Source organism: Phyllobates terribilis, unplaced genomic scaffold, assembly GCF_046119375.1.
Source record: "Phyllobates terribilis strain yellow unplaced genomic scaffold, ASM4611937v1 Scaffold_4__5_contigs__length_816908805, whole genome shotgun sequence".
Classification (NCBI taxonomy): Eukaryota; Metazoa; Chordata; class Amphibia; order Anura; family Dendrobatidae; genus Phyllobates; species Phyllobates terribilis.
In genome coordinates, this window is record NW_027362764.1 from 650,252,238 (window position 1) to 650,276,259 (window position 24,022).

Consider the following 24,022-nt stretch of genomic DNA (forward strand, 5'->3'; position numbering starts at 1 on the left):
CCCTGTAACTAGGGCTAGTATATTAGCCCCAGTTAAGGGCACATTCAACCTCTTGACTGATTAGCAGAACTGACTGGGTCTCCTAGGACCCAGCAGCTTTAATTCTGATTTCTCCCTACACCCAGCAATCACATGATCATTGCATTCGGGAGGAAAAAGCCCTGTCAGTTCTTCTTATAATATATGCAAAGTACTTTTTTAGTGCTGTATATACAGCAATCAGGAAGACAGAGACAGTTATAAACCTTCTATGCCTTCTTTATAGGGAGCCCTGCTATGTCTGCCCGCTCTCCACTTCCTCAGCTCCATGATCTCGTGCAGCTGCTATACTATACAGTGATGTTATAAAATGATACTGTAGACTATAACGTTGACTGCCCAGACGTTTAAAGTCTATAGGCGGTGTACAATTAGTTAACAAAAATGCTAAAAATTAATATCAGAGCAAGTCACAGAAAATCAGAGAATAGATGTAAATCCCCGCGATATCCATGTAACCCTGCAAAACATACATCCACAGCTTGAAGGAAGTATCAGACCACATGTACATCCAACTGGGTGTCTACTTCCCTGTTGATTTACTCTGGTCTATTTTCCTTTGATTTATTTTTTTTTTTGCCAGAAAACCCATAAGTTTGACTTTCAGTATCACGTTCTTTCATTTTTTTTTTATATTCTCATGAAAAGTCAATTTGCAAAACTTACAAACCATTTTTTTTTCTAGTTTGGAAATCTTTGTCACACAATATATTACATACTGTATATTTGCTGAATATATTTTATTCGAAAGTTAGGACATTTAGGAAACTTGTAGCAATAGTTACAATAGTGTTGCTAACAGCAGCCCAAAATATTACAGCCACTATTATTATCCTTACGCAAGTTGTGGTTGACCTAGGCAATGTCTTACATTTCCTTTGTTTTTATAAATCACCCAAAGTATAGAGTATAAATTGGTGAAGTATGATTGGGGTGATTACCTCTACTACATTGTTATAATGCATTTGAATGGCCAGGTGAAGAGGTGAAATCCTGTAGTGGTTCAGTATGTTTGGGTTTGCTCCTCGGCTCAGAAGCACTTTCACACTGTCCACCTGGTTCTTAAAAACGGCCCAATGTAGAGGTGTACTGCCTTTATCATCCAATGCATTGAGGGCTAAAAACAAAAAAGACAAAGAAAATTGTTGGTTATTTCTACATTAACATGACTCTTTTCAACATGTAAGACTTGATGGGACATATACAATCTGTTAGGTTCAGTTGTACCAATTTTCTTTACTAGGGAATGTATCTATAGATTACTTTTTGAGACTGAGGTTCAGTGTGTTGACACAAATGAGAAAAGCTTGCATTTGCAAACAATTGTATTTCCAACTATAGGACCACAAGTGCCATATAAAATACAACAGTGACTAACAGGCAAAAATATGGAACCATATTACAGCCTCTGATGTCAGTTATTGGAGTTTAGTTCAAATTTATCTATTAATAAGAAATGCCTAACTTAATAAAGTAATCATTATGTAGACTCCTATTTTTATTCTAATTTTTGGCAGCAAGATTCATGCAATCCTTTTTAGATTATATTATTGGGATATCACAGAAATCTGTCAATCAGTGGTGAGAACGGGGTTATATAGAGCTCATGAATATGTACAACTACATAGCAGCAGCTTTATAGTCCTCTAGTGTTAATCTCCTGCTGATCAATCAGTGATTTTATCAAAACTACAGCAAGCAGCCCAGAGAGTATAAGTGATACATGGCTGGAATCAGGGTCTCCATCTCTACATTATGATGTTCTCAATTTAGGTGGTGTTGGAATAATGATTACTATTTTATATATTGCATTGACTACTATTTACTACTGTTAAATGGTGTACGAGTTTCTGTCTCCAGTACAGTGTCCATTTTAGGACATGATCAGATATCAAAGTCAAACATCAGGATGATGTCAGTATGAGTCTAAATACCCTGCCTGAGAATTTTGATAAGTGATTTTGATAAGTGACTTTGATATATAACTTTGACAAGTGACTTTGATATATGACTTTGATAAGTGACTTTGATGTATGACTTTGACAAGTGACATTGATATATGACTTTGATAAGTGACTTTTACAACTGTTATAATAATAATAAGAAAAAGTCACTGTTTGCTGATGGGACTTGAATCCAAAACTCTATGTCTAGAAGCCAGTGCACTAACCATTGAGTTATAAACTCAGTGAAAGAAAACTAGGTGTTCTATTTGGTTATGTGATTTTCAGTGCAAACCTGTCTGAAACTCATTGGGACTTTCAGAAATACCTCCTCTAAGTCAAATTCAAATGATGTGTGATTTTGATGTGTGAGTCAGATGTGTGACTTTCTTCAAACATCAGAATCAGAATCACAATGACTTTTAGTCATCCTGAGTATTTTCATGGTTTATCTCATAAGACAAGAAAATCTATCAGTCACTATGACTTGACCCGATGGCTAAATGGTAAAGCATCAGCCTCTAAAGCTACAGTGTCTGGGTTCAAATCCTAATAGATGTGAAAATATATATATTTTTTAATTATGCCTAGTTAGCACACAAGCCACAGGGGTGTTTTACTTTTAATATCTGACATTCTGATTGTCATGCTGACGTGTTCAGAGTTTTAGACACGCTGTCTATTTGCATGGTAAATCACATAGCCAAAGTAAATTGGGAGGCACTAATTTACTATATATCTATTTCCAAGTGAGTGTACATTTGCATAATTTCTTAAAGGAGTCTAATGATAAAGTTTCTTTATTGTAAATTTTTCTTTCCATCCACCCAAGAACTGGCTCCCAATTTACTTATGCTATGTAATTTACCATGTAAATAGACAACGAGTCTGAAACTCTTAACACATCAGGATGACAATCAGAATGTCAGATATTAAAAGTAAAACACCCCTGTAGTTTGTGTGCTAACTAGGCATAATTAATAAAATATATATTTTGACATCCATTAGGATTTGAACACAGACACTGTAGTTTCAGAGGCTGATGCTTTACCATTCAGCCATCGGGTCAAGTCATAGTGCCTACTCGCTTTTCTTGTCTTATGAGATCAACCATGAAAATACTCAGGGTGACTAAAAGTCATTGTAATTCTGACTCTGATGTTTGAAGAAAGTCACACATCAGACTCACACATCAAAATCACACATCATTTGAATTTGGCTTGGAGGAGGTATTTCTGAAAGTCTAAATGAGTTTCAGACAGATTTACACTGTAAATCACATAACCAAATAGAATGCATAGATTTCTTCAGCTGAGTTCATATCTTAATGGTTAGTACACTGACTTCTAGACCTACAGTTTTGGGTTCAAGTCCCATCAGCGAACAGTGACTTTTTTATTATTATTATTACAGTTGTAAAAGTCACTTATCAAAGTCATATGTCAAAATCACTTATCAAAGTCTCTTGTCAAAATCATATATCAAAGTCACTTATCAAAATCAGTTTCTCAGACAGGGTATTTAGACTTAAACTGACATCATTCTGATGTTTGAATTTGATATCTGATCATGTCCTAAAATGGACACTGTACTCCACCAATAGTGTTATATTGCCAATAATACATTGTTAAAAAAAACAAAACAGGAAGTTCCTGTTCACTGTGTGTGTAGCTGGAGCACATTTTACTTTTCCTTTGCAAACTGACAGACAAGATGCTAAGATCCTAAGCTATAAGAAATACCAGTTGTAAGCTGTGTTATCTTTGTTCCTGAATAAATATATATTCACTGTTGAACGACTGGACATTACAGAGATTAATTCACTGCCAATAGGTGGCAAAAGAGCTCAACATTCAGGGAACTGGAAGATCTGCAGCAGATAACACAGTAATATTATCAAAGTAACACATCGTCAGGATCAGGTTCTGTGCCCCTACATCATGATAATCACAGATGGGGTAACAAAAAATGGTAACAGATTACCTTTAAGGGGCTGCTGTCCTCCATCAGTTTGCAAATAAAATTTTGATGCATAGTAAACATACAAACGACTGTCATAATAATTTTCTCTAAAGTTTAACTCCATCCAGACATTCTAGATACCAATATGTCCTATTTGCTCCCACAAATGAATGGCATGTCTAGGGTACCATGCGGGCACAGGAAAAGTGCCGAGCATGATCACCAATGGAGATGAGTTTACTTTAAAGCTGAGCTCCTTCAACAACAGCCAAAGCTGGTACTAGCCCGGTTCCTGGCTTTCTACCCTTCTTGATGTAAATATTCAGTATTATACTAGCTATCAGACTAGAAAATGTTTAAGTCACATAGAGGAACTAAGTAAAAAGTAAAAAAAAAAGTTGAATAAAAATTTGCAAAAATGTAAAAAAAACACCAAATAAAAAGCTTCAAATCACCTAGAAATGTTTTGTTAATAAAATAAGTTTTTTCATTTAAAAACAAAAATAAAGAAAACAATAACATATTTGGTACCTCCACATCAAGAATGATCCAAGATATAAAACTCAAGTAAAAAAATAACAAAGTAAGTGAAATCGTTGTTATTACATTATTTTGCAGTTCAAAAACTGGAATAAAAATGATCGAAACATTGTATGTAAAGAAAAATGGTGTCACTGAAAGCATCAGGATGACTCCTGGCTGTCTGTGGCTTCCTGTCCATGAGTAACTTGTCTGCAGTTTCCAGTAACCTTGCTCACCTGCTTGTCTGCGGTTTCCAGTAACCTTGATATATGTCAGTGGAGGACATCACCAACTTGTCTGCGGTTTCCAGTAACCTTGCTCAGCTGCTTGTATGAAGTTTCCAGCAAGCTTGCTACCGATTAGTGGAGGACCTCTCCTACTTGTCTGCGGTTTTCAGTAACCTTGCTTATCTGCTTGTCTGCAGTTTGCAGTAACATTGCTAGTGCTACCTGTCAATGGTTTTCAGGACTTTACCTACCTACCAGAGGTTTCCACTATCGCTACCTTCTTGCATGCAGTTTCCAGGACCTTTTCCTGGCCTTCTGTAGCTTCCAACGTATTCAGACGATCTAGTTTCTCCAGAGTTCTGTCTGCTACCTGTCCCTGGTGTTCTACTACCTCTTCTACGTGTCTGCCTGTGGTTTTCAGGACATCTTCCTGACTGTGCACAAGTTAAATGGTATTAAACTTTGTTGTTACTCTAGAATTTTGTCTACTACATGTGTGCACATCCATAACGCCTCCTGTCTGCCTGAGGCTTACAGTCCTTTAGTCTCCAATCTGCCTGCATTATTCAGTAACTCTGCAATCTGCCCATGTTCTTCTCTGCTATCTGGAAGAGGTCTTCAATAACTCTGCAATCTGCCTGAGGTCTTCAATAAGTTTGTAATCTGCCTGTGATGTCCTGGACGTCTCCTACCTGCCAACGGTTTCTAGCATTCAGCCTACTTGCATGTTGTCTCCTGGACGTATCGTGCCTGCCAGTGGTTTCCAGCATCTCGCTTGCTTGCCTATGGTCTCCTGGATGTCTCCCACCAGACATCGGTTTCCCACGTGCTACACCCGCCTGCTGCACCAATGCCTGTGGCCAGTGTACCCTCCCAGACCTTAGGCTTGGATGATACACCTCATTGTGTGAGCCAATTTTTTGTAACATTAACCTTTATTAGAATATGTTAAATATATGTTAAAATTTATCCATTTACATTTTTAAAAATAGTGTTGCAATACTAATTAGGATGTGGATAATGCAAGGTAAACTTCCTTCTCCCTCCTCATAACTGATCAATCCTCTCTAAATTATTAAGGTATTGCAGTTGCCAGATATTAATAATAAAGTAACAATATCTAATAAAATCCTAACTACACCTCATATTGTCCTAGGAGATCACACCAGTGGTTGACTCATCCTCCTAGCAAGGTGATATATATAAGTTGCCATTCATTAAAGAGGTTGTCCACTACTTTTACACTGATGCCCTATTCTTAGGATAAGCCATCAATGTCTGATCGGCCGGGGTCCGACACCCGGCAGCCCTGCCGATCAGCTGTTATTGGTGCCTGTGATGTTGTTCGGCTAGATTTTATAATTTCATCCAATCAGGTCAGTGATATAGTTTTAATTTAGTGGATTTATTTACACTGTGGGTTCATACACTGTGATTTTAGGATATGATGGTACGGCATCTCAGGGGCTCTGGTAATATAACATGGTGTCTGTCAAATATTTCAGAAAAATCTGCACTCCAAAATGGCGCTCCTCCCATTCTGTGCTTAGAGTATGCCTGAAAATGAGTTTCTGAACATTATTATGTGGTCTGCTGTCGCTTATCCCTCTTGTAAAAATAAGAATTTGGGGCTAATGCATCACTTTGGAGGAGAAATTTTTTTTTTTCATTTTATGGTCCATTTTTATGGACCATGGCTCAAAATACTCACTATACCCCTGAAAGAATTCCTGTGACATGTAGTCCATAGTCTATTCCAGTCTAATTTGTGCTCCAAAAGACAAATAAAATTCTCCCTCTCTTCTAAGCCCTATTGTTTGCACAAACCAATTTCAGAATATACAAACTAATTTCAGGAGAAATTGCAACAAATTTTCTAGGCTTTTTTCTCTTGGTACCCTTGTAAAAATTAAAAATTTGGGGCTAAAGCAATATTTTAGTAAAAAAAAAAGTTTAATTTTTCATTTTTTCCTTCCACTTTGTTAACCATTTATGTGTTTCACGAGATTAAAGCAAACTTCCAGAATACAGTTTTGAATAACTTGAGGGGTGCAGTTTTTAATATGTGGTCTTGTTTAGGGGTTTTCTGACACATAAGTCCCTCAAAGTCACTTCAAAAGTGGTACCTAAAAATTTCAGTTTTGTAAATTTCATTGAAAAAACTGAAAAATTGCTGCTAAACGTTAAAGACTTTTAGGCTAAGTGCTCACGAAGCAGAAATGCTCCGGATTTTTTCTGCATCTCCCTAGCAGGAAAAACGCATGCTGATTTTACATGCGTTTTTCCTGCCAGGTAGAATCGTTTGTCAAGCGTTTTTGCATGCATTTCTGCATGTGGGTTATCAAGCGCTTATCCAAGCGATATTAGCATCACTTGGAAAAGTGCTTGACAACTTGGTCACACTATTAAAATCCATGCAACCGGCATGGATTTATATAGTGTCACCAAGTTTATAGTCAAAAAAAGAATAAAAATGGTAAAAAATAAAAAAAAACATTATACTCACCTTCTGATGACCCCGGTCTTCTCTCCGGTGCGTCCAGTGTCTTGGGCGGCTCGCAGTGGTGTAAAAGGACCTTCCATGACGTCAGTTAGTCATGTGACAGGTCCTTTTACACCATCGTAAGCCATCGGGGAACCAGGACGCACCGAATAGAAGGCCGCGGGCCATCAGAAGGTGAGTATAATGTGTTTTTTTTATTTTAAATTCTTTTTTTTAACAGGTACTATGGTACCCGGGTCTGGATGAGAGTCTCCTCTTCTCCAGACCCGGGTACAGTCACACATTGAATCGCTTAATATCCGCATGTGCACAGTCAATGGCGGCAATTATGTCGCATTTCGGCAAAAATAATGGACATGCTGCGGATTTTTCCACAATGATAACCCGCAGCGGAAATTTCCGCAGCATGTGCACAGCATATGCGGATTATCATTGGGGACCATGGGGCACGTATTACCAAGCGTTTTATAACCGTTTTCGCTGCGGAAATTCCGCGGCAAAAAAGCTTGAAAAACGCATAGCGGGCACACAACCTTAATATCCTAACAAAACAAAAAGACATTTCAAAAGTGATGAAGTAGATGCGGTTAATGTTATATTTTTAACTATTTTATGTGGTACGACTGCTTTAAGGGCATAAAAATAAACAATTTGAAAATTGTGAATTTTTCTACATTTTCAATGTGGCATGAAAAAAATATTCTTAGAATCAGTGGGACATGTAGGAGCAATTCCACAGTCATTAACACATCAGGTTACATGTGTCAGATTTGAATTGTTTGGTCTGGTCAGGAAGGTGAATACTGGCTTTGGTGGGAATGGGTTAATATAACTTACACAGTAATATTTTGCAATATTTTTGGCTCCATCTGGTAGTAGGCAGTAATGCCAACCAGCTTGAGGCATCTTCATATTTAAAGGAGCTTTTAAATATACAAAGCATTACAGGAATTAAAGTAAAAAAAAAAAAACAGATACAAGGATTACTTATGGGTTTTATGTGGATATGTGCAGGTAACACATGTAACATATGCCATCAGATTGAGGCCACCTCAACTCCTATGCAGATCTCTGGAGGAGCACACACCCAGAACTTTGGAGCGCAGCTTTTCAGTATGGCTCCCCAGTCAATATAAACTGCTAAGAAGGATTTTTAGCAAAATCAGAAAACACATTTAGTAGAGAATAATATAAATCAACCCAAGAGTCTCCTCGATTCCCAATGACTTAGGAAACAACTTGGCCTAGTAGCAAAATCTATTTTAATTTCATGGATGAATAATGAGTTGCATAATTCGAGCTGGATATAGAGAATAGTGTATATCTTACATCTAATAACCTGAGGATCAGCCATAAAAATACTTCACAAGAATGACATCTGTTCCCTCCGAACAAACCTTTGCTATCTCTAATTCAAACAGGAAGACAAATACTGTCTTATCTTATCAGCTGCTTTCTATAAAAATATTGTAATTACGCATTTAGAGAATTCACGTGACATCGCTTTCTATGAAAGACAACACATGGGGTTAATTGGCAAATAAAACCTTTAAAGCGTAACCGTCATTTTAATTTTTATTCATAAATCAATAGTACACGTGAAATTAAGCAACATTGTAATGTATCTGGGAAATCTGCCTCTTTCTCTGCCAGAATTGATCAGTCATTATCAAAACTCTCAATTCTGAGATAAAATCTGTATTCAGTGAAGGCAGAATTTCCCATTACTGAGATAGGAGAGCTTGTCAATTTCTCTTGCGGATATGCTTAGATTTCGGTGCAGATTTTCCCCAGACTTGCATTAGATGCGGAAAATCTGCTGGATAGCACTCGGCCCAATGCTGTACTATGGAGCAGTGCAAATCTGCTGAGAGTGTATCTGATAATCAGATCACCTGCACCTATACAAGTCTATAGGTCCTAATGAGACATCGGACTGCACTCGGACGTCATCCAAGTACAGTCCAATGTACTCACAAGGAGACAATGGAGAAGATGGAGAAATTAAGTTCTCCGTCTTCTCACCTGTGGTGCGATTCCCTAATGTGAGAGAATCTGATCACAGTGAGATGACATTCGGCTCAAACTCTAACAGAGTTTGAGCCGAGTGTCATTAGCATAATCATCCGATTCTCTCACATGCTGTGAAATCTATAGACGGCGTGTTGTAGAGCATGACATATAGGTTTGGAGGGAATTTTTTAGTATTAATTGTAACTTATTCATTGACTTCCCTACTCTTTCTGGGCTTAGCAGTCAGGGGAACTGACCTAATCAGTGATTGACAGCTATCTCAGTATATTTGCTTACAGTTGTCATCAACCTTATTGGAACCCTTGAGTATTAAAGGGGTTTTGCGGTTTCCTGACTGCAGTTTGTTTAAAAAAAAAAAGACACTAGCTTAACGGATCCTCCCCGGGTCCATTGCTTAGTCTCCGATGCTGCAGTCGGTGTTTTCTAATGTCTGCAGTGCTGACATCTAGTCCACAATGCTGCAGCTAATTAGTGATGAGATCAGTCACTGGCCGCACCGCTATCAAAGTGACGCCAGTGCTGAAGACAATAGCAGAAACTGGGGTAAAGGTGGAGACTCAGTGCTGGACCTGGAGAAGGTGAGAAAAGTACTTTTTTTTCTAAACAAACTACACTGGATAGCTTTTAAATACACCATGAAAAATCTACTAAAATAAAGTGTGTAAAGAAACTTCTTGGATACATATAAAGTTATACAGAAGAGCCCAAGACACAAAAAATAAAAAACGGAAAAAAGGCTAAAAAAAAAAATGTAAAGCATGTCAACATCTGACTGGCACCCTGTGATTATTTAAAAATTAGCCCCTTAACAACATATGAAATATTATGTACTTCATATGCCATCTCCCTAGCTCTGAAGCGGGCTTGGCTTGCGAGCCCACATCTTTACCGGTAGATGATGGCTTAACTATTCAGCCATCACCTGCTTTTAACAGCCACGGTTGGAGTGGAGCTCTCTCCACTGCTGTTAACCTGTTAAATGCCGCTGTCAATCTGTGACAGAGGCATTCACAGTACGTCGGCCGTGGGACGCGCTGTTCATCGGCACTCCCACGATGTGATATCGGAATACAGATGGATTGCCATGACAGCCAGGGGTCTGATGAAGACCCATGTGTCTGTCATCACGATTCTTCTGTGAAAGCGGCCCGTGGCTGGCATTTATTGGAGACAGTGATTTTTTGCTATATACAGCAATGTTGTGGCAACACTGTACATAGTATAAGCGATTGGACAATCACAGTTTCAAGTCTCCTAATGCTAAGTGTCCATAATGCAGAAATGCTGCGGAGCGTTTCTGCATCTCCCTTGCAGAAAAATCACATGCGGATTTTACATGCGTTTTTTCTGCCAGCTAGAAGTGTTTGTGAAGCGTTTTGAAAATGCAATTTTGCATGCGGGTTGTACATGCGGATTGTACATGCGTTTTCCTGCCAGGGACATGCGGATGTGAAGCGTTCTTCACATGTATTTCCGCATGCGGGTTGACAAGCGCTTTTCCAAGCGATTTTAGCATCACTTGGAAAGTGCTTGACAACTTGGTCACACTATATAAATCCATGCAACCGGCATGGATTTATGTTGTGTGACCAAGTTACGATGCTGCAAATGCAGCATGAATAGTAAAAAAAGAGTAAAAATGTTGAAAAATAAAAAAAAACATTACACTCACCTTCCGATGGCCCCCGGTGTCCTTCTCCGGTGCGTCCGGTGTCTTCGGCTGCTCGCGTGGTGTAAAAGGACCTTCTATGACGTCATTTAGTCATGTGACAGGTCACGCGACCGCCGACGTCCAGACCCGGGTACCATCCGCGCATTGAATCGCATAACATCCACATGCATACTCAATGCATCCGCATGCAAGTCAATGGGGGCGATTTTGCTGCAATTCTGCAAAATTAATGGTAGTGTTGCGGATTTTTCCGCAATGATAATCCGCAGCGGAAATTTCTGCAGCATGTGCACAGCACATGCGGATTATCATTGGGAAACATGGCAGACAACTTAACGTGCATTTTTAATACGTTTTCGTGGCGAGAATGCAGCCGCGGAAACGCATTAAATCCGCATCGTGGGCACGCAGCCTAAGGGGGCTAACAAATGCAGTGAAAAGTTTAAAAAAAAAAGTTTGCAAAAAATATTTAAAAAAAATAAAGTTCAAATCACCTCCCTTTCTCTCTTTAAAGCCTGGGGCATAATAGTACGCACCAGGCTGTCACCCCCTGTTCAGCACAGGCTCCGGCGCTGAGCCCACACTGAACCAGGCACATGTCAGCTGATTTATTCATGATCACATGATCGCGGGTCACTGATGGGTGGGCATGACAACCCTGGGTCTGCAGCAGACCACAGTGGTTGTCATGTAAAGATTACTATGAGCACCACCTAGTGGTCGGCGCTCATAGTACAGGAGCATTTCTGCTACATTGAGGTGATCTGCTCATTACCTCTATGCAGCAGAGGCGATCGGACAGTTGCTGCTTCTAGTCTCCTATGGAGACTATAGAAGCAAACAAAAAGTGTAAAAAAAGTTTTTAAAAATATTTAAAAAATTTAAAAAATATAAAAGTCTAAATCACCCCCCTTTCGCCCCATTCAAAATAAAATAATTAAAAAAAAAAACACATACACATATTTGGTGTCACCACATTCATAATCGCCCGATCTATCAATATAAAAAAAGAATTAATCCGATCGGTAAACGGCGTAACGAGAAAAAAATTCTAAACGCCATAATTACGTTTTTTGGTCACCGCAACATTGCAATAAAATGCAATAACGGGCGATCAATACATCAGATCTACCCCAAAATGGTATCAATAAAAACTTCAGCTCGGCACGCAAAAAATAAGCCCCCACCCGGCCCCAGATCCTGAAAAATGGAGATGCTACAGGTCTTGGAAAATAGCGCCATTTTTTTTTTAGCTAAATTTGGAATTTTTTTTCACCACTTAAATTAAAATGAACCTATACATGTTTGGTATCTACAAACTCGTAATGACCTGGAGAATAATAATAGCAAGTCAGTTTTAGCATTCAGTGAACTGGTAAAAAAAAATTTAAAAAAACATCTGTGGTATTGCACTTTTTTTTTGCAATTTCACCGCACTTGGAATTTTTTTACCGTTTTCCCATACATGATATGGTAAAACCAGTAATGTCGTTCAAAAGTACAACTCGTCCAGCAAAAAATAAGCCCTCACACGGCCATATTGACCAAAAAATAAAAACACTATGGCTCTGGGAACAAGGGGAGCAAAAAACTAAAATGGAAAATCCCAGGGTCCTTAAGGGGTTAAAAATTAAGAAATAAATACTATCATGAAAGTAGCGAAAATAAAAATGTGTTGTTTTTTTTTAAAGTCCAATTTATGAAAATCTAAATAAAATTCGACGTTAAGAAAAAATTAAAAAACAGAATTGCGTTTTTTCAGCTGCAGCAATAACGCAAAAGAATATTATAACAGGTGATCGAAACATTGTATGTACCCAAAAATGACATTAATAAAAGCATTGTCTCAGGGCGCAAATAAACAAACCCTCACACAGCTCCATATCCAGAAAATTGAAAATATTACGGCTCTTGGAAAATGTTTTATTTTTACCTCTTAAATAAAACAAAAACTATGCATGTTTGGTATCGCCATAATCATACTAACTTGGAGAATAACATTTCCAGCTCAGTTTTATGGTAAAATGAATGCCATAAATAAAAAATCCAAAAAGCAATTGCTGAATTGCAGTTTTTTGCTATTTTACTACAATTGGAATTTTTTTCCTCCTTTCTAATACATCATATGATAAAATGAATCGTGTCATTCAAAAGTACAACTCATCTCTCAAAAAACAAGCCCTCATATGGTTATGTTGACGGAAAAATAAAAAGTTGTGGATCATGGAATAAAGGAAGGAAAAAACGAAAGCGCAAAAATGAAAAATTGCTGGTCCTTAAGGGATTAATCTCAACTGCTCCCACCTCATCATTGCTACACAATTTGTGAACATGACTGGCCTGATTATTTTAACAATCATCAGATTGCCTTACCGTTCATGCAGACGAGCGTATAAATCGAACGTTTGCTGTCTGTTTTTTAATCAGAACAGCACACGAACAGCACACTGACCCATGTTATTTAATTATGCTATTCACATGAATGATGTTTTTCTTGGTCCAATTGTCCATGAGAAAAAAATTTGCAGCATGCACTACTTTTTTCTGAGTCTCCAATTTTTACCTATACATTTCTATTTTGCACCTGGGAAACTGTATCTCATCCTTTATATTTTTTAATGGAGTTGTATGAAAACGGATCGCACACGAATGTCACACAGACATAATAAAACGGACACACAGATGGCACACGATTGAAAATTAGAAAAAAAAATTGTCTGAGTTTCATCCACAAAACTCAAATGATTTTTCATACATTCATCTACGACGGAAGGATATTCAACATGTATATCTAAAATTGGGCTTTTTTATGCTCTGAGCTGTAGCAATGTCGTACATTAGGCAATGAACACATATTTGGAATCGCAAGGGAGAATTGAAGAATTTATTACCTTCTTCCGAAGACTCGTTGATAATTATTAACATCAACTCCAAGTGTCCAAATTTTGACGCAAAATGAAGTGCTGTGCCCTCATATTCATTTCTAGCCGTCAGACTTGATGGATTCTTCAGTATGAAACTCCGGATGCGGCACATGTTGCTCTCTTGAATAAGCTGAGAAATAACAGGAATTATAAAGGTTATTCACTTATACAGTACATATTGTAGTATATTACATGGACAAGTTATTGAAGGGATCCTTGAAAAAGTATTCATACCCTGTGAACTTTTTCACATTTTGTCATGTTACATCCACAAACTTAAATTGATTTTATTGAGATTTTACGTGATACCAACTCCAACTAGCAAGTGAAAAAGTTCATGGGGTATGAATACTTTTTCAATGCACGTATGTGTATCCCAAATTCTTTCTATATACTAAGGAAAACTAGGTAGAACAGGGTTAAATCTTAGCACTACAGATCCTGATGATGTGCACCTGGCTAGCTGTGCATATAACCAGGCTATGTTTTCACCTTAGTATCGCAGCCTGGGGAGGGAGACAAGGCATAACTCTCTGAATGGAGACTGCACAGGCCATGAGCTTTAAAACTGCAAGTGTCACTGGTCGCTTTTGACAACACTTGTTTTGTGTGACTGGCCTGGGCTAGGGATTTTGTGTTTATCTTTTGTCTTTCCTGTGCTGTGCAACCAGTGAAATAAAACTGTCACAGATATCAGTATAACCATATTTCCTCATTGTGTGCCAGTAGCAGACCGCGCCATACCTTTTTACTCTGGGAAAGGTGAACCCACACAACGGTTACGTCACAATATAACGACAACCATATCTCATTCAGAAAACCACTTGTCACCAATAATATTTAGAGCATTGTAACAAAAGTACAATAACTGCAGCGTCATGCTTTCTAATGATAATAAAATCTTGGCTGCCATTATCCTAGTTTCAACAAAGTTGTTAACATTACAATGGCCTAAGGTTACAATATTTTCAACACACAATGCTCTTCTATGTACTGTTGTAACCTGAAACCATATTCACTGTATAATTCCACAGATGCAAGTTGTCAAAGTGCAGTACATGTGATTGATTGAATCAGCATGGGCATTAAGGCCATCATCCATACCATACACTTTAAATGGCTGTTGGCCTAATGTTGCTTTGGCAATCGTTTATCCGACAGAAATTTCAATTCCAGTAAAACCCTTGAATCAGTGGAGAAGTACTCTGAGCATCATATGAGGGTAACTCTATTATATTTTTATGGTACTATACAAGACCCTTACAAAAGTTCTATCTTACACATAGGAAGTGATTTATAACTTCCAGCAGTTGATTCTAAGTTTTTATGTAAGGACTTGTTTTATCTTAAATACTCTTTGAATACACTTTGACAGTGGCGTACCACCAATGGTAGCAGACCACGCAGCTGCTATGGGGTCTGTGAGTGGGGAGAGGCCTGCCCCACCCCATCTTGCATCGCACGTTCAACTGTTTCAGCATTCTGGATGCCGATACAGTTGGAAGCTTTGATAAAAGAGGGATCCGTCTGCTCCCTCCTTTGAATCTGAGCTCTGACGTCTCAGTGCAGTGGGTGTGATGACGTCACTTCATCACGCATGCTGTGCCGAGCAGTGAAGAGCTTCAGAACACATGCTACGGAAACCGGAGCAACAGGTGAGTGGGGGTGAGTATTTCATTATTTTAAAGCAATGATTACATTGTGGGGCCATTCTACTGTTTAAAGCACTATGGGGATGCATTACACTATATGGATGGCTATGTGGGGCCATTATACTATCTGTAGGGCTTTGTGGGGGTCATTAAACTATATAGAGGGCTATGTTGGGGGCCATTATACTATTTGGAGGGCTATGTGGGGGGCATTATACTATATGGATGGCTTTCCGAGGTGCCAATATACTGTTTGCAGGTCTAAGTGGGGGACCATTATACTGTTCGGAGGGCTATGTAGCGGCCATTATACTGTTTGCAGGGCTATGTGTGAGGCCATTATTATGTGTGCAGGGCTATTTGGGGGGGGCATTATCCTGTATGCAAGCAATTATACAATGGGAAGGCTTGTGTGCGGTCCATCATACTGTGTGAAGGGCTGTGTGGGGGCCATTATACTGTTTGGAGGGTTAGTGAGGACAATTATACAGTGTGGAGGGTTGTGTTGGGGCCATCATACTGTGTGGAGATGTGTGGGTCCCACTATACTGTATGTAGACCCATTATACTGTGTGGAGGGCTGTGTTGGGGTCACAGTTGGGAATCATACTGTGTTGAGGTCACCATACTTTGCTGGTGGGGAGGGTACAGTAGTATCATCATACTGTGCATGTGGAGAGTACTGTGGGGGATAATATTGTGTTTGGGGGAGCACTTTTGTTGGAATCATGCTTTATGGGTTAAAAGAAAGGGGAATATAGGGTTTTCAGTAGGAGGAAAATTACTTTGTAAAGGGCTTCAAAGTTAAGAGATATGCTCTTCTGTGACCCCGCCGAATATTTTGTTTGGGGGGGAAGGGGCAATTAGAACTTCTGCTATGGTCCCCATGATTTCTATGCATTCCTCTGCACTATGATGTTTTTTAAAGTGCATCGGATTCAAAATCCACATAAAAAAACACAACTGAACATATCCTAAAAGTTTACTCTTTGCGCATAATGATTTGCAAATAAAGTTTGTTTTTTTAACATAGAACATGAACCTCGATATAAGAATATTTTTCTAATGTGTATTATTGCAGTCTGCACAACAGTAGAAGGAATAAAACAAGTGGTACCAGTGAGTCACACTGGAACTCATTCAACGGCCCTGCAAACAGGGATCTGATTGAAAGCAAAACAGGACTCTGGAGCAGAACATGTTACTCCATGTATAGTTTAATTCTACACTGGAAATTAGGATTCAACTTATATTTTACAGCATAGTGTAAGAAAATTATACTGTGGAAAATGCTGTGTACCAGACAAAAGTGCACACATTAATATCTTTTCTTTTCTTCTAAAAGAAGGTAAATAGGATTCTCCAACACACATGGCACGTTTGTGATGGAGTATCTTCTATCAGTAACTAAATCAGTAACTAAGTTTGTGCCATATTTTTATTAGGGAGCAGGGGGAGGAGAATTAAACACCACTTTGAAACTATTAAAGATGTGTCCCACTTTAATAAAGCTTTATAACACAAACAGTTTTTCTATATAGTACATAAGGCCATATTCACATGTGGTGGATGTTTTCCACAACGTATTTTTCAGGAATCAGCAGCAGAATCTATCACAAATACGTCACATGTACAGCAAGCTGATGACCCAATTTAGCCTTGTACAAGAAAACGCTCCCCACACCCTTCCCAAAGCCAAAGGACAAATTGGCCATACTATTAACTATAAGTTTAAGGGCTCGTTCAGACAAGTGTATAATACGGACGTGTGCTGTCTTAGTAGAAATCGGAGCTCACACTGTCCAATGTAACATAATAGGGCTGTTCAGATGACAGTTTTTGCATTTGAACCGTGGGCTGGTGTGAAAAAAATTGCAGCATGAATTCTTGCCCTATTCTAGGATGAGACTTGCCACTTCGAAGTTGTGAAAAAAATTTGGATCCTATACTGAACATCGGTGTGGCATCTGATTTTTACGGTTTGGCCATATTTACACGTTCAGAATTTGGTTAGTATTTTAAATCAGTATTTGTAAGCCAAAACCAGGAGTGGGTGATAAATACAGAAGTGGTGACGTGTTTCTATTATACTTTTCCTCTGATTGTTCCACTCCTGATTTTGGCTTACAAATACTGATGTAAAATACTGACCAAATACTGAACATGTAAACGTGGTCAAACTTTACCATTATTAATATAGGAAACATGTACATTTTTGAATGTAGATGCATAAAAACAGATCACACACGGGCGTCACACTGATGTTATATGGACATAAAAAACAGGCACACGGATTATAACATGGATGAAAATCGACAGAGTTTTCTGGATGAAGCTCGGACGATATTTCATATGCTCATCTCACCCTGGCCTAAGACTGATGTTTGACCTATAACGTAGCTTAGCTTTGAACCCATGGTAAACCTAACCTTATTTTTTAGGTTAGTGTGCATACTTTTTATCTCCTGATATATGAGAGGGAGGCATCTAATAATAGGGCAGGGCAGTGGTATGGAAATAACATTTGCCTCTGGGCTGCTTATTCTGCGGGTGCCGCGTTGTGATGCTCATGGCAGCACTCATGTTACAGTTCCTTCATACAATCTGATTATAATGTTCATTTTGTCATGGTAAGGATTCATCACTTTCTCTATGTGCAGAACAATTCTTTTGCTTTTTTGGCTACAGTAGTTGATGTATGTGCTGACAGATGCCAGGGAAGCTGCAAGTAATTCCACTACCCTAGGGCATCTTTGCAGTATATGCAATGTCAGCTATACAAGGCCAAGTTTATCTGTTGAGATAAAGTGACTCCTAGATATAAGCCTAGATATAAATATATATATATATACAGCACTGTAAACTCACATACCTTAAATATAAGCTGAGGGTCATCCTCGATGGAGGTGCAGGAGTCAGAGTGTAGGATGACCCCATCATACGGCCCACTGTCCTTCTCGCCTGCAGGCTGGAACATTCTCCTGATGGACTTCTTCATATCTCATCTGTGTTATTTTCTTCTTCCTACAGATACAAATGCCACAGTCACAATAGATATTACGGCAGGCTTGTGCTGGGGTCAGATCTAGAGGTGTCTGTACAAGTGTCACAGAGGATTTATGTATATTCTCTGCTCTTTCCTAAACTTGACCTCCAACATGTGAAGGAACCAAGATGGAAATGTAAAGTTGCACTGATTTTATGTGTCCCACTGCTGTCTGTCAGGATCAGAAATGTTCAATGCATGCTGCCGTGTATAATGTAAGTAAATGGGAGGCTGCAGAACAGAAACTCCCTCGTCAAGTCCCGCCTAGGCATCAGAAGCCAACCTCAGGAGCGAGTCCTGACAGGCTATGTGTAGGATTTCTCCAGAGTTACCAGGCACCTTTTATAGTGTTCCTCGTGTCATGTATGGCGTCACGTACAGACCACAAGGTGACAGTCACATTGTAATGACCGGATAATGTTATTTTTCATTGTTATACTGTACTGCTGGAGGAGAAGCTGTGGACACAGAAAGAAGAAAATCTGCTATGTACTGTGGTCTGGAAGGAGCCTTTGTAACTTTTCCCTGGATTTGTTGATCTAACTGTGATATGATTGTGCCGTTAGTAATGTTTAGTTAGTGTTATAATATGCACGAGTGCCAAGCTTTTCTGCCTCTCTGACAACAATTACAGTAATTATAGACAGCAGACAGCCTCTATACTGCAGTAATGTAGAACTGCATCATATACAGCAGATGACTGTGCTGCATATTATACAGTGGCTTGCGAAAGTATTCACCTCCCTTGGCATTTTTTGTATTTTGCTACCTCACAACCTGGAATTTCACAGTTTTTTTTGAGGGTCTGCATCAGTTCATGTAAAGAACATGCCTACAACTGAGAACATTTGGTTTCATTTTATTATGAAGCAGACAACAGATAGGACAAAATAACTCAAGACTTCATTGTGCATAACTATTCACCCCTCTAAAGTCAGTACTTAGTAGAGCCTAATTTTGAGGCAATACAGCTGCAAGTTGTTTTGGATAAGTCTCTATGAGCTTTCCACATCTTGCCACAGGGATTTTTGCCCATTCCTCAAGGCAAAACTGCTTCAGCTCCTTCAAGTTAGATGGTTTCCTCTGGTGAGCAACAATCTTCAAGTCTGACCACAGATTCTCAATTGGATTAAAGTCTGGGCTTTGACTACGTCACTTCAAAACATTTACACGTTTTCCCTTAAACCACTCGAGTGTTGCTTTATCAGTATTCTTTGGGACATTGTCTTTTTGGAAGGTGAACCTCTGATCCAGTCTCAAATCACTGACAGACTGAAACAGGATTTGCTCAAGAATACCCCTTTATTTCACACCATCCATCTTCCCCTCAAATCGTACCATTTTCCCTGCCAAAAAAAATCCCCATAGCATGATGCTATCACCACCATGTTTCACTGTGGTGATGGTGTTCTTGGGGTGATGAGCTGTGATGGTTTGGTGCCAGACATAGCATTTACCTTGGTGGCTAAAAGTTCTATTTTGGTCTCATCTGATCACTTGTCACAAGTGTGTCAGAAGTGACAGACAGTCACCTTGCAGTTGGTTTCAGGAGATATCTATGTTTGGTATTTTAGACATCTTCTTAGAGGCTGTCTCTAGGACCCAGCAGCTACCTTCCTCTGGCTAATTAACACCCTGGTCTGGGTGTATAAATACCTGCTGTGTATCAGAGGGAGGTGCCGGCGATATTCATTTCTCCCTGTGAAGGCTTTAACAAGAGCAGTATGTCTACCTCTCTGGTGCTTGAGGACGTGTGCGCATTTTTCTGGAGTCGTCTAAAGCTAAGCAATTTTCCCCTGTTTGTCCTCTTGTTACACGCACGCCGCTAGGTTCGGATAGCACAAGATGGGTTTCATGAATTTGTTGGAATCCTGGGGGAACCGTTACTCAGGGCAACCATAGGCAGCAGCTTCTCTCAGGCACACGATAGATTCAGTTGCTGACCAGACACATCTGACAAGAGTCTTTTTCAACAGTTTAACAGTGGAATTTAATCTGAAGCACGGCCAGTGCAATTCAGGGATACTACAGAAACAATGTTCATTACAGTACAGTTTAATGAAGCAGGCACAGTAGCGTCAGTCTCTTCAGTAGCATAATTCAGCACAGATTAGATCTGTTAGCAGCACACTTCTATGCATACACAACCACTGGCTTGTCCTTCACAAGGACTCAATAGTACACAGCATTCTTTATCCTGCATGGAGATGGAGGGGGGGAGTGTTTGATGAGGGAGAAGATCCCTATGACATGATTCCTTCCAGTCCTTATCTTTCTGCCCGATAATACTACACACTGTTAGCTCAGGGAGTCTATCTGACCTGTGTTTAGCTTCTCTCCTGAGCTGAATTCTGTTCTCTTGCCTTCTGTGAGAAACAGATCACACACTACCTTTCTCTTCGGTTCCAGCCAGACAGTAAACTTCCCCGCAATCTCCCTGGGGCTCTGCTAAAACACTCCCTGTCTCCTGTGACTGTGTTACTTCTAATAGTTGCTGGATGCTTTTGAAACAACAGCACTACTTCTGCATGTCACACTCCCTTGTTGTCCTTAGTGTTCAGTGGGGATCGACTAGTGCTCATCTCCTCCCTTCCCTAGCCTTAGCCAAATGCCAGGGAAAGACAGGGCGAGGAACGCGTGCGGCGATTGGTGAAGAGCCAATATAGGGACGCTAGGAGAGACAGGGTGATATTCAATCAGCCAGGAGATCTCCACCTCCCCCTTTCCCTAGAGTCTGGACTTCCTTTCCCTCTTCCCTTTGTGTTGCACTAAGTCTTTCCCACACCTTGTATGACATTATCGCCGGTCGAGCACATTTTGAAAAGGAAAAAAAAAAAAAAAAAAAGACTGACACTTTGAGTTTTTTTTTTCTCTGTGTGCTTTTGGGCGTGGACCTTTCTTTTTTCTTCCTTTCTCCCTTGGTATGAGTTCAGCTGCAGAGTGGCTGCACACGCTTTCTCTGGAGGTGAATGACCTCCGTGGTGAGGTTCAGCAGCAGCATCATTAGCGGCTACAGGTTGCCAATGTGGGGGTCTCGACGGGTAGGCCTGTCCAGCCTGAACCCAAGGTTGCCCTCCCAGACAGGTTTTCAGGAGGTAGGGACAAGTTTTTGTATTCAAGGAGACCTGCAGACTGTATTTTAAACTTCGTCCTTACTCCTCCGGAAATGAGGGGCAACGGGTTGGAATTGTGAACTCTCTACTGCAGGGAGATCCTCAGTTGTGGGCGTTTTCTTTACCGCAGAAAATGGTGCTTGAGGACGTATGCGCATTTGTCTGGAGTTGTCTAAAGCTAAGCAATTTTCCCCTGTTTGTCCTCCCTTGTTGTCCTTAGTGTTCAGTGGGGATCAACTAGTGCTCATCTCCTCCCTAGCTTAGCCAAACGCCAGGAAAAGACAGGGTGAGGAACATGTACAGCAATTGGTGAAGAGCCAATATAGGGACATTAGGGGAGACATGGTGATATTCTATCAGCCAGGAGGTCTCCACTTCCCCCTTTCCCTAAAGTGTGGGCTTCCTTTCTCTCTTCCCTTTGTGTTGCACTAAGTCTTTCCCACACCTTGTGTGACACCACAGCACCTTCCTCCAGACATTTGCAAAATCTCCCACATATTTTTTGGCAAACTCAAAACAAGCCTTACAATTTTTGTGTGTAAGTGTCACGCACAGTGTGGGAAAGACTAAGTGCAACACGAAGGGATGAGGGGAGGGTAGCCCAAATGCTAGGGAAAGGAGGAGTGGAGACCCCTAGGCAGATCTAATATCACCCTACCTGTCCTACCATCCCTATATAGGTTCCGCACCTATCGCCAAACAGGAAACCTAATCCCTGTATATCTCTAGAGCTAGGCCCTAGATAGGGAGGGGAGGTGAGCACTGGTCAGTCACCACTTTAAACTAAAGACAACAAGGGAGACAAAGAAAGGTGGGAAAACGTAGCTTGAGCATACACCAGAGAGATAACAACAAACGTCCTCCAAGGGCACAAGAGAGGAAACTAGCCGACTGCTATTGCTCCAAGCCTTCACAAGGGAAGATGAGAATATCACTGGCGACTCCCTGAAGCAGACTGAAAGTTTATAAACACCCAGACCAGGGTGTGTCAATCAGAACAGGAGGGAGGTTGCTGCTGGGTCCAAAAGTAAGAAGGATTAAGAAGGCATCTGCAATGCCAAACACAGTGACCTTCTGCAGACAGATCCAGAGCGACTGTCTGTTACATTTGACACACCCGTGACAGAAAGTAAAAGCTTCTTCCTACCCACTCTTCCATAAAGACCATTTCTATGGAGTGTATGGCTTATTGTGGTCCTATGGACAGATACAACGGTCTCTGTTTGGGAACACTGGAGCTTTTTCAGGTTTACCTTTGGTCTTTGTGCTGCCTCTCTGATTAATGCCCTCGTTGCCCGAACTGAGAGTTTTGGTGGGTGGCCCTCTCTTGGCAGGTTTGTTGTGGTACCATGTTCTTTCCATTGGATGATAATGGATTTGATGGTGCTCTTGGGGATCATCAGAGATTGGGATATTTTTTATAACCCATTCCTGACTTGTACTTCTCATCAACTTTGTCCCTGACTTGTTTGGAGATCTCCTTGGTCTTCATGGTGTTGTTTGGTTAGTGGTGGTTAGTGGTGCCTCTTGCTTAATGGTTTTGCACCCTCTGTGGACTTTCAGTAAAGGTGTATATATACTGATAGACCATGTGAAACTTAGATTGCACACAGGTGGACTTAATTTCACTAAGCATGTGACTTATGAAGGTAATTGCTTGTACTAGAAATTTTTAGGGCTTCATAGCAAAAGGGGTGAATGCATATGCACATGCCAATTTTTAGTTATTTGATCCTATAAATTTAATTTATGCCTATATTTTTCTCACTTCACTTCACCAACTTAAACTATTTAGGGCTGATGCATCACACACAATCGGATTACAAAAATATTTAAACACAGGATGTAATATAACAAAATTAGTAAAAAGCCAAGGGGTTGAATATTTTCGTAAGCCACTGTACATGTTACTTATTGATTTATTATGCACTGCTTACATAGCGCCATCATATTCTGCAGTGCTTTACAGACATGATGACTAGATATACAGATACTGTATTATTTTCTAGGAACATATGTTGAGCTAAAAAAAAAATCAGAGTTTTGCAAGTTAGGAGCTTTGCACGATTCCCTCACTTACACTCTCAGAGGCTCAATTTTAAAGGGAGTCTGTCAGCCGAAGTTGTCAGTATAAACTAAGCACATAGCCTTGTAAGGGATACAATAAAAAATGTCACCTCTAGTGTTGTATTTATTGCCTCTGTTCTATAGAAACTGAAGTTTAATCAAATGTGCTAATTAAGATGCATGGTTACAGTGTATGGTTACACCTGTCCTGGTCTCCTTCACTGGTGATTGACAGCACTCTCATTGCCTGGAGTGAGAATTGTCAGCACAAAAAGCTCAGGCAAGCCAGTGCTGTCAATTTCCTATAAGAAAAATTAA

At 39.8% G+C, this 24,022-nt stretch overlaps 1 protein-coding gene across 2 annotated transcripts in view; it reads right to left on the reverse strand.

The window, feature by feature from the left end:
• TRPA1 (transient receptor potential cation channel subfamily A member 1) overlaps positions 1-24,022 on the reverse strand; it is a 224,650-nt gene that overhangs the window by 171,024 nt on the left and 29,604 nt on the right. For both annotated transcript variants that reach the window (XM_073679440.1, XM_073679439.1), the window contains exons 2-4: positions 18,351-18,502; positions 13,794-13,956; positions 981-1,156 (exon numbers count right to left, since the gene is read on the reverse strand). In XM_073679440.1, the coding sequence (XP_073535541.1) occupies positions 981-1,156; positions 13,794-13,956; positions 18,351-18,476 (465 nt within the window). In that variant the 5' untranslated portion in view covers positions 18,477-18,502. The remainder of the gene's footprint in view (positions 1-980; positions 1,157-13,793; positions 13,957-18,350; positions 18,503-24,022) is intronic.